The sequence below is a fragment of the Colius striatus genome, chromosome 3 (assembly GCF_028858725.1).
Source record: "Colius striatus isolate bColStr4 chromosome 3, bColStr4.1.hap1, whole genome shotgun sequence".
Taxonomy (NCBI): domain Eukaryota; kingdom Metazoa; phylum Chordata; class Aves; order Coliiformes; family Coliidae; genus Colius; species Colius striatus.
The window spans coordinates 57009028-57024005 of record NC_084761.1 but is presented as its reverse complement, the minus strand read 5'-3'; the positions used below and the strand labels follow the sequence as shown (position 1 = coordinate 57024005).

General features: G+C 40.3%; 1 protein-coding gene across 2 annotated transcripts in view; it reads left to right on the top strand.

The window, feature by feature from the left end:
* Window positions 1-4158: 4158 nt before the first annotated feature.
* The window catches only part of TMEM192 (transmembrane protein 192), a 31226-nt gene continuing 20406 nt past the window's right edge, over window positions 4159-14978 (top strand). For both annotated transcript variants that reach the window (XM_061994018.1, XM_061994017.1), the window contains exons 1-4: window positions 4159-4318; window positions 6945-7091; window positions 10743-11007; window positions 13035-13169. In XM_061994018.1, coding sequence (XP_061850002.1) covers window positions 4277-4318; window positions 6945-7091; window positions 10743-11007; window positions 13035-13169 — 589 coding nt within the window. In that variant the 5' untranslated portion in view covers window positions 4159-4276. The remainder of the gene's footprint in view (window positions 4319-6944; window positions 7092-10742; window positions 11008-13034; window positions 13170-14978) is intronic.

Here is a 14978-nt window from a genome sequence, read left to right as displayed (position 1 = left end):
TTAGTCCCCAAATATTGTAATTGTTACTGAAATGGAAAAGGTTATGCTTAAGTACAGGACTTAATCCTGGGTATCTAATCCATGCTAGCTTTCCATATGGGTAGCTGGCAAATAAGGACATCATGGCATGGCACCACTAGGCCATATCACAGCTTTTTACCTTACCCTTATTGGGTACCTTAATTGTTACTGATGGAGTTGCAGAGGGAGTGATTTAATAACAGGTCATATCTTAATCTGTTTTAGATTCCTCAGCACTGGATCAGACCTCAGGAGCACATTTTCAGATCACGTGCACTAAAATTACAATGTCTGTAAAATTTGCCAGAAGATGGAAGAGGAATTGAGTAGAAGAGAATCTTACTTTATTAAAACCTTACTTACATCATTAAAACTTCTTGCTATTAAAAAAAATTACCTGTGATTCTAGTAATTAAAACTACATATCAAAACCAAAACACAGATTGGGTGATCTAGTAAGAACAAGAGTAGACTACTACTATAAAGATTACATACGTATTTTAGATAAACCTTTGTGGCTAAGAAGGCCAATGGCATCCTGGGGTGGATTAAAAGGGGTGTGGACAGTACTCCTCCCCCTCTACTCTGCCCTTGTGAAATTGCTTCGGGAATATTGTGTCCAGTTCTGGGCCCCTCAGTTCAAGGACAGGGAGCTGCTGGAGAGAGTACAGTGCAGGGCCACCAAGATGAGGGAGTGGAGCATCTCACTTATGATGAAAGGCTGAGGGAGCTGAGGCTCTTTAGCTTGGAGGAGACTGAGGGATGATCTCATTAATGTTTACAAATATGTAAAAGGTGAGTGTCAGGAGGATGGAGCCAGGCTCTTCTCAATGATAGGACAAGGGGCAATGGGTACAAGCTGGAACATAAGAGGTTCCAAAGAAATACAAGGAAGAATTTCTTCACTGTGAGGGTGATGGACCCCAGGAACAGGCTGCTCGGATAAGTTGTGGAGTCTCCTTCCCTGAAGACATTCAAAACCCACCTGGATGAGTTCTTGTGTGACCTACTCTAGGTGGTCCTGCTCTGGCATGGGAGTTGGACTAGATGATCTTTTTGAGGTCCCTTCCAGACCTTGAGATTCTGTGAAATTGGCAGTCACATATGTCTAAAAATACTAACTGATGTTGTGTACAGTAAATATATACGCACTTCAAATATTTAAAGTTGTAGTTTTTCCACAACTGTGCTCTTCAGTAACCTGTTGAGAACACTTTATTTTCCATTCTGTCTAAACAATATTTACAGTTATATATGAAGTTATACACATTCAAATAAGTGCCAATAAATGTAAATTGCCTGGGACTTTACAATTCTGAAATTAGAGTAATTTATTTATTTGATTTTATATCAAACACTTGTGTAATGTCATCGTGCATACTACATATGTCTGTGCATGCTGACATTGAATAGAGGTGTTTTTTAAGTATACAGCGCTTTGCAGTAATGCATTATAAATTAGACCAAATTTCTAAATCTCTACATGTTCAGAGATTACTAGAAAGTTCTCTCTGAACAAGCACAGAGAAATGACAACTACTTGGCAGCAATTTTAAACAATATGCTGCTGGTGTAATGTAGACAAAGTATGTGTTTCTCACCTGACTGCATCAAGTATCTGAAGAAGTAAGCTAAATCCCAGGTTATAACTAGCCCATAGTAATTTTATAGAGACTGGCAACAGGAGGAGGACTACTTTCACAACTGAAATTATTATGCTAATAAAAGAAGGTAGTTACTTGAGCTTGTGTATCCAAATGATGAATCACATCCCTGATTTTAGGCTTCTTGGTTCCTAACTCTTTGACTAGTTGTTCTATTTTTTTTTTTAATTATCTCTCTTTCCCTCCTACTGTTTCTCCCCAAATATCATTCTTGCCAAATTCAGAATTCAACCCCCCTAGATTAAAGGTCAAAAAAATTGTGTACGTTCCTAAGCATGCACGTAAGCAAGCAAACAAGATGTGTGGAAACAAGAAATAAGCGTGCAGTTAGCATTTTATTTGGTCATTGATGGAAGAATTAGCAGCAAAGTGATATGAGACGATATGTGACTATTTTTTGAGAAAGTCTCTTTTTGGTTTGGGGTTTTCATTTTGTTTCATCAAAAAATGCAACAATATTTTCATTCTTAAAAAAATAAGCTGCTATAAAGTATTTTTAATCCATATACATGTATTTATAGTTTTGTTTTGTTTTTAATATTCTAGCCATTGTCATTAACTGGCACTGTTATTAGCTTCTTGGCCATGGGACTAGGTACAACACACTGCACACTAGCATTTCTGGTTATTCCAGAACACACACGTTAACCAGAACACAAATATTGTTGCTCTTTCCAAAACAAACAAAAGGTAAAGACTCCATGCTTTTCAAGCTGAGCAAAAGCTCAAAGGTACTACATAGGTCCATTTTACAGTTATACAAAGAAGTGGGAAGTTCTGGCAGTCATACAGCATCCTTATAAAAACTGCACAATCATGTTTCAGACCAATTTACTGAACCAGTGATCTGTGTAGATTCAGAGCAAACCTGCCAAGCTAATAACTTGATAATGCAGAATACCTTGCCTGTTACTTGAAAAGCAACAACTGAATTGTGGCCTCATTTTGCTGTCACAGAAAACCTTTGTCCTCTGACTGCTAATCACTGGGATTTATACTCTTGCAAGGAAGGAAAAAAAGAGGAAGAATAATAAGGAAGACTAAAAAAGTGAACATTTGGGCTCTGAAACCGGAACTGGCCAGCCTCTTATCACAGGAGCTGGATTTAATCTTACTGAAGAGTAAGTTTAAGGCTTGTTTTTAATTTCAACTAGTTGCCCAGTGCATAGCCCTAGCTGCCCATAGTGCAGCTATATTAAACAAGAACAAATAAATCCAAGTGATGCATTTATAATATTAAATGCAAGTAAATGCTCTCTCTGGGAGGTTTCAGTAGGGTATTTTTCTACAAAAAGACACCCAAGAGAAGTCACAGAAATGAGAGGAAAAACTTGAAACAGACTGAAGAAGCCCATACAGCAAAAGCAACTTTCACCCATGGTACTTCTGCATTCTTTCAAGAGGGGCTGAGCCATGTCAGCTGTTCAGTCCTGGCTTCTCTTAAATAGTACAAAAAGAACAATTCCAACCTGGAGGTGATACAATCTTGCTGTCATTCAAGCCTCTGTTACAGCTTTGATCCTCTTCAGCATCCTCACTAACGTCAGCTAAAGGCTCAAGGATGGTTATAAAGAGCAAACAGAAGGATTAGAAACATTAGCAGATAAACTAAGCACACAATAAATAATTAATATGCTACTTTGTAAACTCAAACATTCACTTTGTAAACTGCATCATCCCAGTCCTTCATATTTCAGAATGGATGTAGCTAAGAAAGGCAAGATAAACTAAAAAAGATTACCAAAGAATACCTAAGAATATTCAGCATACAATAGGGTGTCAAGGAACACTAGGGGAGACATCCACAAAATCAGCAGTGTGGACACCAGGAGTGGCCATAGTCTCTCTCAGTGTGAGAATAAAAGGTTGTAAAATGAAATTAGCAGTCGGCAGGTTTTAAAGAAAACATGTTTCTTCACAAAACATAAAACTAGACCATTTGAGTGCTTTATGCACACTAAAACTTATTTACTTGGTCTGAAGGAGCAACCTGACACAGTCATGTAACAGACATCCACCGCTAAGTAAGTCCATAGACTCCTTCACTTTCACAACAAGTCCCTGTTAGACCCGCTCCGCCGGGACACCAGCCCTGGGCCTTCAACTATTCCCCCTCATGAATTCAGCTTCGGGCTGCCGAGTCAACCTGACCAAGCACGGCCGGGGCAGAGTGCGGCACTCCACGCGGGATCGCAAGAGCAGGGCCCAAGTTTGGGCTGCGGCTACTGGATTACACACCGTGGACCCGACCCCCACTCTGCCACGTGGGAAGACCTCACCCCCGGGCAAGTAACGCCCGAGCCCCAACCGTGGTCAGCGGGACGAGGCGGCGGTGCAGCCTTTCTCCCCGCGCGCTGATATCATCCCTCCGCCGCAGCCGCCCCTCCGCGCCTGCCCGCGCCCGCTCCCGCCCGCTCCCCGGCTGCGTCCCCGCCCCGGGGCTGGCGCTGCGGCACGGCGCGGGCCCAATCGCGGGGCCCAACCGGGGCCGGGCGGCGGGGCCTGCGGCTGGCCAGCTGGCGGCGGCCGGGCCGGCATCTGGCGCGGGTGCTGCTTAAATACAGCAAGGCTGTGGAAAGTGGGGAGCGGAGATGGCGTTGGCAGTGGGCAGGCGGCGGCAGGACTTGGACAACGTGAGTGTGGCAGGCGGGAGCGGGGTCGGGGGGGCGGTGGCGGCGGCTCCTCATGGGGTGTGTGGCTGGACTGCCGCCTACAGCGGGCACTGCCGGGAGAGCGCCTCGCTCTCCGTTTCGTCTTTTCCTTCCACTTCTTTCTGCTGTGGTCTGTACCGAGAGCTGAAGGCTTTATCTTCTTCTTCCGGGGAAACAGCCGGCCCCGGCGTCTCGTAAATGGCCGTTTGGGAAATGAGGAAGCTGCCGGGGCCCCTGCCGGACCGGGCCTGAACCACCTCCAGTGATTTGGGTTGCTTTTAACCCAAGTTAATAATTTAATCAAGGCTGCTCGTGTAGCTTGTTTAGTTATCCCGGGTTATTCTTTTTCCCCCACAGACAGGCAATTTCTAGTTTATATGCTGTGCGCTGCCGTGACCACGGCGTTTTCACGTCGATTTGGATGTTTCCCGCCGCCTCTAGCTGAAAGCATGCGCGGACGGTGCTGTGGCTTCTGTCAGTGCCTGCCGGCCTGGCCTTCTCCTGGTGCCGGGCCGCAGCAGAGGTGGCTACACGCTGGAAATGGGTCACAGAGCTAAAAGGCTGAAACTTTAACCTGATGGTAACATCAGTGCCGAACAGATGGGATTTTTTTAAAGGCATTTTGTTTTTTGACAGCTGTGGCTTTGACTCATCTAAATTAAATGAAATCTGTGTTTGGTCTAATTGGGACACTGTCTTGATTTTCTTAATGTCAGGCTGATTGCATGGCATCATTATCTCTCTGGCTTTAATTCCCCTCATCCCCGTGTTGCTATATCTACTCAAGGAGATTATGTCATCCAGTGCTTCCTAACACTAGCTGTATTTTAAGATGCAGAGATGGATTGTAGCCGGTCTTGCAGTAACATGGTCAAACATGTTGTGATAAAGCTTTGTCTGTGAAGGAGTGTGCTGATCTGTCATAGTATTGTAGAAGTGGTGAGCTCACCTGTTCCCATGAGACAAAGGAGGTTGTCCTAAGGAGGATCACTGTCTTTGTGGGAGGTGTGAGCTGTTAACTCTGGTATGAATTCTGTAATAGGCAAGATATCTTGGCTGCTGGAGTGCCAGTCCTGCTTACTCACTTTCAGAGCTTAAAATTATACCTGGCCCTTGAAAACGGGAGGATGAGGAACAGAGAGCATCTTTGTACTGTTGCTTCTGGATTTTCTCAATCACATGAGGAGTACCACTTGCAGACCTTTGGGTCTGCAGTAAATGGTCATTTTACCAGACAGATATTTCAGCAAGAGTTGCTTGCAGTCAAAGACTAGACTAATTAAAAGATAATAAATAGGTGAGAAGTCTGTTTGCACTCCTCTGTGGTTGAGGAAAATGTGGCCTTCACAGTACTAAAATAAAACTCATTGCTGACTGAAACAACCCTGGATGATTAGTTCCTTTGCTGTAAAGAACTGTCTGTAGATAAAACCTCTAGGGAGCGAATCTACATTTTATTAGTTAGAATGAAGTATAAACTTAAGTCTCATCCCAAAACTTCTTGAGATGTTTTCTTGTGCTAGTATCTAAAAGAATGACATGCCTTGTTTGTGTTGAGATATATGCTACTTTCTGCTGTGACAAGGAAAAGTCCTCAGATTGAAAACAGTAAATATCTCAGTGAACTTTGACATATCTCTCAGAGTAGCCAGAAGTCTGAAGTGGGATGGAGTCTGGCCTTGACTTGTGGTTGGTATCACTTAGGAGGAGAGCAGACAAAACTTGATTTGGAATCTTGAGTTTCTTTATCTCTTGAGGCAAACAAGCCACAGCATGAGACATAACAGGATGCTAAGAGGGAAGTTTAGACAGTGTGAGTATTCATAGTGACTGTAAGATGTACTTAATGACTGTGTCCTGGCCTGGAAGGAGCAGAGGTGCATAGCACTGAGCGAAGTTATTTGTCTAAAAAGAAAAGCTTAAGTAAAAGGTAAAACTAACGCAAACTGTAAAAGGTACTTCTATAAGCTTATATAGACAAAACATCTGAGCTGAAGGTGAAGCCAAGGCCCTAGTAATTGGTGCCACTGTGACATGTGAAGGCTGCAGGCTCTCTCGTGAAAGCAGAGAATGTCTTGCCCAGCACTTGGTAGCATATTCTTCCCTCTGGACTGCTTCTTTCTTGCCTGAGTTCAGTTTGAACTGCTGCTGCAGATGTTTTGACGTATCAGTAATGTCAGTGGCTAAATTACTTGAAATTGTTACTGGTATACTGCAGGTTTGTTATTGCCTCTAACTATAGCTGGACAGAAGAAAGAATAACAAGGATTTTTACAGTACCTATATAAAGTATGTGAGAGAGACTTTACTGTGTACTTTTTCCACCTTTGACCTTTATAGGCCTCTCTGTGATGCTCAAGTACTTGTAGTGCATTTTAAAGACTAAAGATTGTGAAGAATCAGTGTGATGCTGGGAGGTGAATTAGTGTCAGATTCCTTATGATAAAGATGTGATGATACTTTACCTGGAACTTAAGCGTTTGTCTGAAGATACTAACTTTCCCCCCACCCCCCCAAGCTTGATTTGGTAACAGGAAATTGCTAAGACTTTGTACTTTACTTCTAGAACTTACATGTTATTATTCTTTACCCTCCCCTTCTCTTCCAGGGTTCCCTGGAAATAACACAGAGTTTGGAAGATGATCCGCTATTGGATGCACCACTCATTTCATCTCATACATTGCATTCCCAACTGAGGCCAAGATTTCACGCCATCCCAGCAGTTTTCCTTGCCAATTTTCTGTTGCTAATACATGTAAGTTTAAGCAGCACGACTTCCTTAGCAAAAATCGCTGTCTCAATTCTGAATTCTCACTGTTCACGTGAATACAATTCTCCTGATATTTGCATATGCTGTTCTTCCAAACCAGTGAAGTCCAGTTAGCCAATGAATTTTCATAATGTATATGCTATGTGATACCTGCTATTTTCTCATTCTGATTGTTTATTGGTGCTAATATGCTATGACACATCTTGTTAGGAAGAAAAGCCTTTCAAATAGTAGTTCTGTACTGTTGGAAATGTACTTTTAAAATACTATTACCACTGTAGAAGTACATATACTACTTAGAGGGCTAAGATCATTTTGATACCTTGTCTTCTGGAAGCTGAACTTAACTTTGTAGGGAAGACTTAAGGTATTTCTTACAGTAACTACACAAGTACAGTTGGATTTGCTCCAGGGGTTTTGCGTGATATTGGATGGAGAGATAAAGGAATCCAAATTTTATCTCTTGCTCTGACTTCTGGGAGTTAAAAGTTAGAAGCACAGATAAGACAAAACTTTTACCTAACAGAATGAAGGCCTTACTGAGGTTAGTAGACAGAAGTAGAGAGACTTCTGCCTAGTAGTGAGTTTATCCCTGATAAGCTGAAGAGGCTTATTATTGATTTTAAGAGTGTGGAAACATGAAGGGAAAGGTGAAGAGCTCCTATCCTAAGATTTAACTTAAACAGTACTCGGTGCTTAGGAAAATGGTTTAGTGGTGGACTTAATAGTGTTGGATAAAAAGTTGGACTTCATGACTTTAAGAGCCTTTTCCAGTCTAAATGATTCTGTAATGCCACTAACCTTGACCTGATGGTAGTATGTGTATAAAGCCTGAGAGTGCCCAAGACATGTACATGTGTGTTGCTAACTGTTTTGGAGCTTTGTTTGATCTCAAACAAAAAATGCTGTGTACCCAGTGCTCTGCAAAACATTCTTTGATAGGACTTAAAAAGCACATACCAACTTCTGCTGTTTCTCCTCGGGCAGCTGCATAAAGCTGTTCAAACAAAATGCTCTAGCCTTCTAATTTTAGAAGTCAGTGTTTTGTAGGCCTCTTAGTAATATCAAGAAATGTCCCTCTGTCTGTCAAGTGGACTTAAGAAAGACTTCTACTTGAATTCCCGAAAGAAATTTGGAACAAAAATAACCCCAAAGTTTCCCAGTGGAAACTGCATATCCAGCCTGATTCCCTTCCCCTATGAGAAGAGCTCTGGTGCTACTCCATTTGGATTGCACTTGAAGTCTGTATTGCACAAGCCTTGTGGAATGTGGAGACACCAGGTTAGCTTCTGATGCACATCCTGTCAAAGAGGCCAGTATCTCAGAGAAATTAAGCTGTTGTAATATTGTACAGTAGGGTTGTAATGCACCTTTGAAGGAATTTGTTTCCAACTTGGAGTATTTATTCTGTGCTCTCCTGTGCCCAGAAATAGAGCTAGGTAGCAAACAGCTGCTTTGGTGCAGCTGCCTATGAACATAGGATTCTGGAGTGTGTGGGTAGGACATGCTGAAGTGTGGTGAGGCTGGTTTTTGAGTGGCATTCCTTTTGCCAAGCCTTGTTTTCCTGCAGGCTTCTGGCTCCTATCAGGAGACTGGAGAGCAGTGTAAAGTGTACAGGCTACAAATGATTCCTTTATATTAACCGTCCCTTTCCTTAATCCCCTCTGTGTATGCACACACACAAAACTGAACTTTAATACTACTCTTTTATATACTAAAAATGTTATTCTAAATCTCCTCTACTGGGTAAAGGAGTTGCTGTTGAACTGCCCTAAACTATAAGTAAAACATCTTTAATAACTGCCATTCTTAATGCCACCTATGTTTCCTCTTGTATACACTGCTGTATTAGATTAGTATAGCTGCGATGCTAGGCCATTCTCTCTTGCATCAGCTGAATATAGCTATTTTCTGTACTGAAACACATTCCTAACACCTGGAGGGAGTAGAACTAGATGTGTTACTGTTTTAAAATGTCAAACGAAACAGTAAATGGACCAAATAAAATATGGGTTAGCTGGGTTACTCTTAGCTTTGTAAAAAAAGGAGGTGGTGAAATAATAGATTAAAAAACTGTGGCGTTGATAAACTTCCCTCTTATTTATGAAACTTCTTTATCTTGAGATAAGTAGGAAGGTTGTTTTCAATTTAATTTGCATTTGAAGTAGTGGTCTTATGGATAATATAGGCACACACTTTTTTCCTCCCACCTTCTTTCTACCTTATTGGTCCTCCGTAATGTCCTTTTCAGGTATTGATGATTGTGGGGAAAATTATTCCTCCTTTTTCTTTCCCAGTTACCTAACCGTTCACAACCAGAGCAGGCTAAGGGTAATTCATATGAAGAGTAATGAAGTGGCTCTGAAAGATACATTTCTGTGAAGAAAATTGTTGAGGAATGTCAAGAATATGAAAAATAGGTTCAGAGGAGTGGGAAGAGGGTAATGGGCTCAGATATCCACAAAACTAAGTATGGAAACAAAACTAGCAAATTAAATTGAACACTTGCCTCCATCTTCAGTTCTGATGGATTGCTCCTATTAGGAGATGCAGAACATTGGGCACTTTTTTTAAACTAAGTACATTTGAGGTGTTAGATGTTTGCAGACTTGAGGCTAATGGAATTCTGTATGGATGGGAGTTGTTTTAGTTTACAGTTCTATTTTAAAATACTCCTGTAGAATGAAACATGATGAGAAAATATCATATTTTCTTGTTTGCTGAATGAAAACAGTATTTTATATGACAAAAAAAATCTGTAAAGATGTTTAAAAGCCCTGTGTGTATACCCCAGGTAATGTCCACTTGCAGATGCTCGCTGCTAATGCTGAAAATTTGGAGAAAAGACAAGAAAAGCTATGGCATAATGGCACTAGTATGAAAGGATAAGTCTATACACAATCTGACTGACTGTAGTCATTCTAAGTTCTGAGCAAAATGGAAGAATCTGATTGTAAATACACTAAACAATCATTACCAACTGGCTGAAGTGCCTAGCCAGTGTTAATCACTTTTTATGTGACTTACGATGTTTCACTTTCCTCTAGTGTCATAACCTGGATATTATCTTCAATGGATGTAGTAAAGGGTTGATTTTCACTTATGAAATGCCAATTTAAAGAAATACAGACTGAAATAAGATAAGAGGCTGGCCTCCAGAGCAGCAACAAGTGTAATTGAATGAGTCTAAAGAGATGTGGGTTTGTTTTTGTTTTGGGGTTTTGGTTTTTTGTTTTTTGGTTTTTTTTGAGGGATTATGCATCAAGTTCCCCTTAAAGTTTAAAAAAAAAAAAAAGGAACAAAGAAACTTCATAAATAAATAAATTCATTATGAAGTGAAGACTCAAACAGTGACACTGATTTCGAGGAAATTCTGGGAAAAGTGGTGATTCTCAGCTCTGGTCTGCTGTAGACTTAGTTGCCCTCCTGGAAGACAGTCTTAGTAGTTAGCAGTTATGGCCATCAGTATGTTTCCAGAATGACATTTAGTTGTATTAAGTATCTATTGTTTTATACATTATCTCAACTCTAATAAAATAAGTTCAGAAAGTAATGCTTAAGGAATAAATTACATAAGTCTGTCCCTTTTTTATGGTTAAGTGTTAACTTTAAGAGTTCTCTTCCTTTCTCTTCCAGGTTTCTTTTGTTGTTCTAGCATTTTTAGCAGCTATGTTTTGCTCCTATCCCAATCCAAACAAGGATAAGTGCCCTGGAAACTATACTCACCCACTTAAAGTACAGACTGTCATAATCATTGCAAAAGTAATTCTGTGGATTCTGTATGTTTTCTTTGAACGATACGTCCAGCACCACCACAGTAAAGTCAGAAGCAGAGGTTACTTCTTAATATACAGATCGACAAGACATCTAAAAAGGCTTCCACTGTTGATACACTCCACAGGTGAAATGAATTTGTTTTCCTGTTTTTTCTTCTAAAGCTTGAAACTGTAACACCATAAAAAAACTGATCAATTTATATAAAACCATATATTATAAATATTATATATTATGAACTTTTTTAAACCTGCCTATTAATATTTATAAATGACAGTTATTTTAGTCAAGTGGACCTCCAGACTGACCTTTCTGGCCTGCAATGTGCATATTGTGAAGAATTCTTTGTCATGGAAAAGTGGGAGGTTGAGTAGAACATCTAGGCACTTGCATCTAGTCTTCAGGCATACAGCATTCAGACAGAAAGGTCTGTGTTTAGCTGCTAGTGATCTTGATTTGCATACTTGTTTGTCTAGTTGGATATGTGGCAAGGCTGATAGTCTTTCTAGGAAGTTTGCTACTCCTTTTCAAGCTTAGCAGTTCATGTAGAAACAGATTAATTGTTGATTGAGCATGTTGCTCAACAGCTGTCAAATCAGTACAATAAGCAATTTTATGATATTCAGTGGATCTATATGTAATATTCGGTGTTATATCTGACTGCCCTCTTTCTATGGACAAAGGGTGGTGTATGGGAGTGGTTTAACTGTATTCTAAGTTACATCTCTGGGTAGTGAAGCTGAGGGAAGTTTTGGTACAATTAGTTGATGTAGTTTTTCCTACAAACTGCTTCAACAAATCTAAAATCCACCTAAGAGGATTTTTTTTTGCAGAGAAATAGCATTGGAAAAGAGAACAAGGGTGGCTTTTACAGTGTTTTTGCCTCTTATAATCCCACTTCTCTTCTGTAAATTTTATTAATAACTGGGGTACAACTTTTTTTCATCAGAACTGGTAAGTTAGATGGTCCTGCTTTTATATAAAGCTTAGCTTGCTTTCCATTCAGTCACTAAAAGAGCTAGTCAGCTTGATAAATCTGCAAAACTTCAGGCTCTGGCCACTAGATAGAGCTCTGAAGATAAAGACGTGTTTGGAGTGCAGTGGCAAAATCAGGCTATGTCAGCTTTAAGGACGTTTCAAAAACAGTAAAAGGACTATTTCTGCCTATTGCAATGTAATCTGGAGTACTTAGCCCTGTCTTCAGCCTTAGATGGAGCTCACTTCTCCCCTACCAGAGAAACTGAGCGTGTGTTAATGTTCAGGTGCAATCAGTTGTGTGCTGTGGACTTTTGATGTAGATCCTCTGTAGTTCAGAAGGCGGTTAGCTCCATTAGTGCAAACTCCCTGCCATGTTAATCACTGCTGATACCTCTTCCATCCTGACAGTTCAGTTGCCTAACTCAGTATGAAAGAACTGTACAGTTCCTTAGCTACATTAATACACTTAGTGTTTTTGTCCAGACACTGGTTAGAGCAGTTAGGAAGGAAAAAAACATTTCACTCTATGTATCAGAACAGGATGTGTAAGGAATTGCAAATGCTTTGTTAGGTCTGTAGCTCAACATTTGCTTTCCTTGACTGATGCTTGTTTCAGTTAAACTTTTACTAACTTGCAAGTATTCAAATAATAGCTGGGCAACTGGAAACCTACCTATCTCCTCATGAAAGCAAGGTGGTTGAGTTTGTTGTGTTAGCCTTATTGAAATACTCAAACCTACTACATAAAGGAAAACACTTTCATTTTGGATTGTTTGATTTGACCTCTTAGAAACTAAAATGAATGGTTTACAAGCAGTTTTGGGGATGGATAGCAGCATTAAAGCTAGAAACTGTTTAAGCCCACACATGTATTAGGTAATTCTAGTGCATTTCTTCCACTCACGTTTTTAAGTCAGAAAAATCTATAGGAGAGCTTGTAACTCTCTACTGTTACAGCCAAGTGCTAAAATTAAACATCATTTTGCTGCCAGCAGTTTTAAGTTTGCATCACCTGTGTTAAGAAAGTTGGCCAAAGAGGCAAGTATGGTATGAAATGTAAAAGCATTACTGAAATGTTGCAGCCTAGTGCAGATACTGGGGATGAGAGAGTACTAAGTTATTTTCAACAGCTAATGAAATTGTTACCAGTCATAAAATATACCATTTGTTTTCTAGGTAATGCAGCCCTGCTTTTGATTCTGTCAACCCAGCATTCCTTTCCTGATCACAGTAAAGTATACTTGTATCTCTTCCTGGGAGTCCTGGGCCTGGAGCTGATTAGCTCACTGACATGCTTAGTGATTTACACAGGTGAGAGAGGCAATTTTTGCCTTATTGAGTGAGATTTATTGTAGCTGCCACTTCACTGTTTTTGTTTGCCCTCACAGTAGCTCACTTGGGGTATCCATGATTCTGTGCTTGTAAGCCAACTCCAAAACAAATGGGAAGGTTGTCAGGCTTGGTTTGGTCTCCAAGTGATGCTAAATGAAAGCTCCATGTTACCTCAAAGCTATTGATCCAGTGAAGTGGCAATAAGTGCATAATTGTTGCAGAAGTGTCCCGTGAAGAGGCTTGACTATCAGTGTTCACAAATCTGTGTGTCACAAGCTGTGAAGCTTTAAGCCAGCTGACTTAATTGGAACTGCTTCTTAGATATTCACGTGGGACTTGCATAGTTGATAGTGTAATTGTGCGTTACTCTCCAGACTCTTCCTCTTTCCCTGGTCCTGCTCCAAAAGGTTCAATTCCTCTGCCACTAAAAGGAAAGATTCCCTCTAATGAATGTTTAGAAAGAAAAAAAAAAAGTCATGGCTTTTGGAATCCTTGCTAATACTGATACTGAGGCATTGCTAAGTACTCTCACTGTTGGCGTATAAGGTTATCTTGTTTTTAGGTTTGGTGTAACTTAGCAAGACTTGATAAACCTCTTTCCATTAATCTATTGCAGAACTATCTAAAATGTTTAATAAATGCTTGAACCAAATAGTTTTCTCTGATCTTAATGCAAGCCATAAACGTCCAAATAGTTTAACTCAAATGAACATAACTGGCTGGAGAAAAACCTAAACCACTGAAAAGGTACAAGACAAAACTAGAGAGATTTACCGTGAAGTCTATGTCTGCTTAAATTACATGTAGTTCCTGCTCTTGAGTTTAGATATTTTATAGTCCTGTTTCTGAGATGCTGCTTTCTGAGTATTTATGACTACAGACAAGGAGATGGCACCTTACCTAAGTAGCCTCAGTAGCACTGCTTCGTCTGTGGATGGGGTGGGGGAACAAAACCACTGGGCAGAACTTAATTTTCTCCAGACATCTGATAAAACAGGAGTGTTGAAATACCTCTTTAGTACTGTCTAAAACTTAGAACTTGAAGTAAAAGCCATTTCTATGGTGGTCAGTATTTGTGTTAATCCAACTTCTTTTGTGATTTAGTGATTACTAAATTCATGTAGGATGTCTTGTCTTTTGGACAAGAAGGGAATTTTGGTATGTTTTTAGTAATGTAATGACCCAGAGATATGGCCAAGTAGCTTGATCATCTAGTAAAAAAATCCGTTCTTGACTCTGCTGAAACAACATGGAAATCAAAATGTAATTACAAACTAGGTCCCATCTCCAAACTATGTCCTATGCTGTAGGCTTGTCAGGCTTTCCATTGAATGGACCAACTTGGCCCAACTAGACTAACAGTCCTCTGGAGAAATAAAGGCAACGGTGAGGGAACATAAGCATGGCAATCCTAGAGAACTATTTTAAGAATGCTGGAGATCATCCCTTCTTTGCATACGCATACTTGCTTTCCTGGGAAACTCAGGAAATAAGAGATAAATTGCAGAACTTTAATAGAATGTCAGGAATTCCAGTGAAATGCTATTTCTTACCCTGAGGCCTCTTGGAGCACAGAGGTACATTGTGCCTCTTACACTGGCAGAAAATTATATGCAACTGCAGCAAAATGACCTTCATACTAGTAAGGTTTCAGCCTAGACTACCATAAGAGCTCTTAAACTATCTGCTTATTGATCACTGAAAGAGTCTTGTTTCTAAGCTTATACGGTGCCAGTTCCTCTGCACATCAAATCCATTAACCAGTTTATACTAGGAAGTTATGGGGTG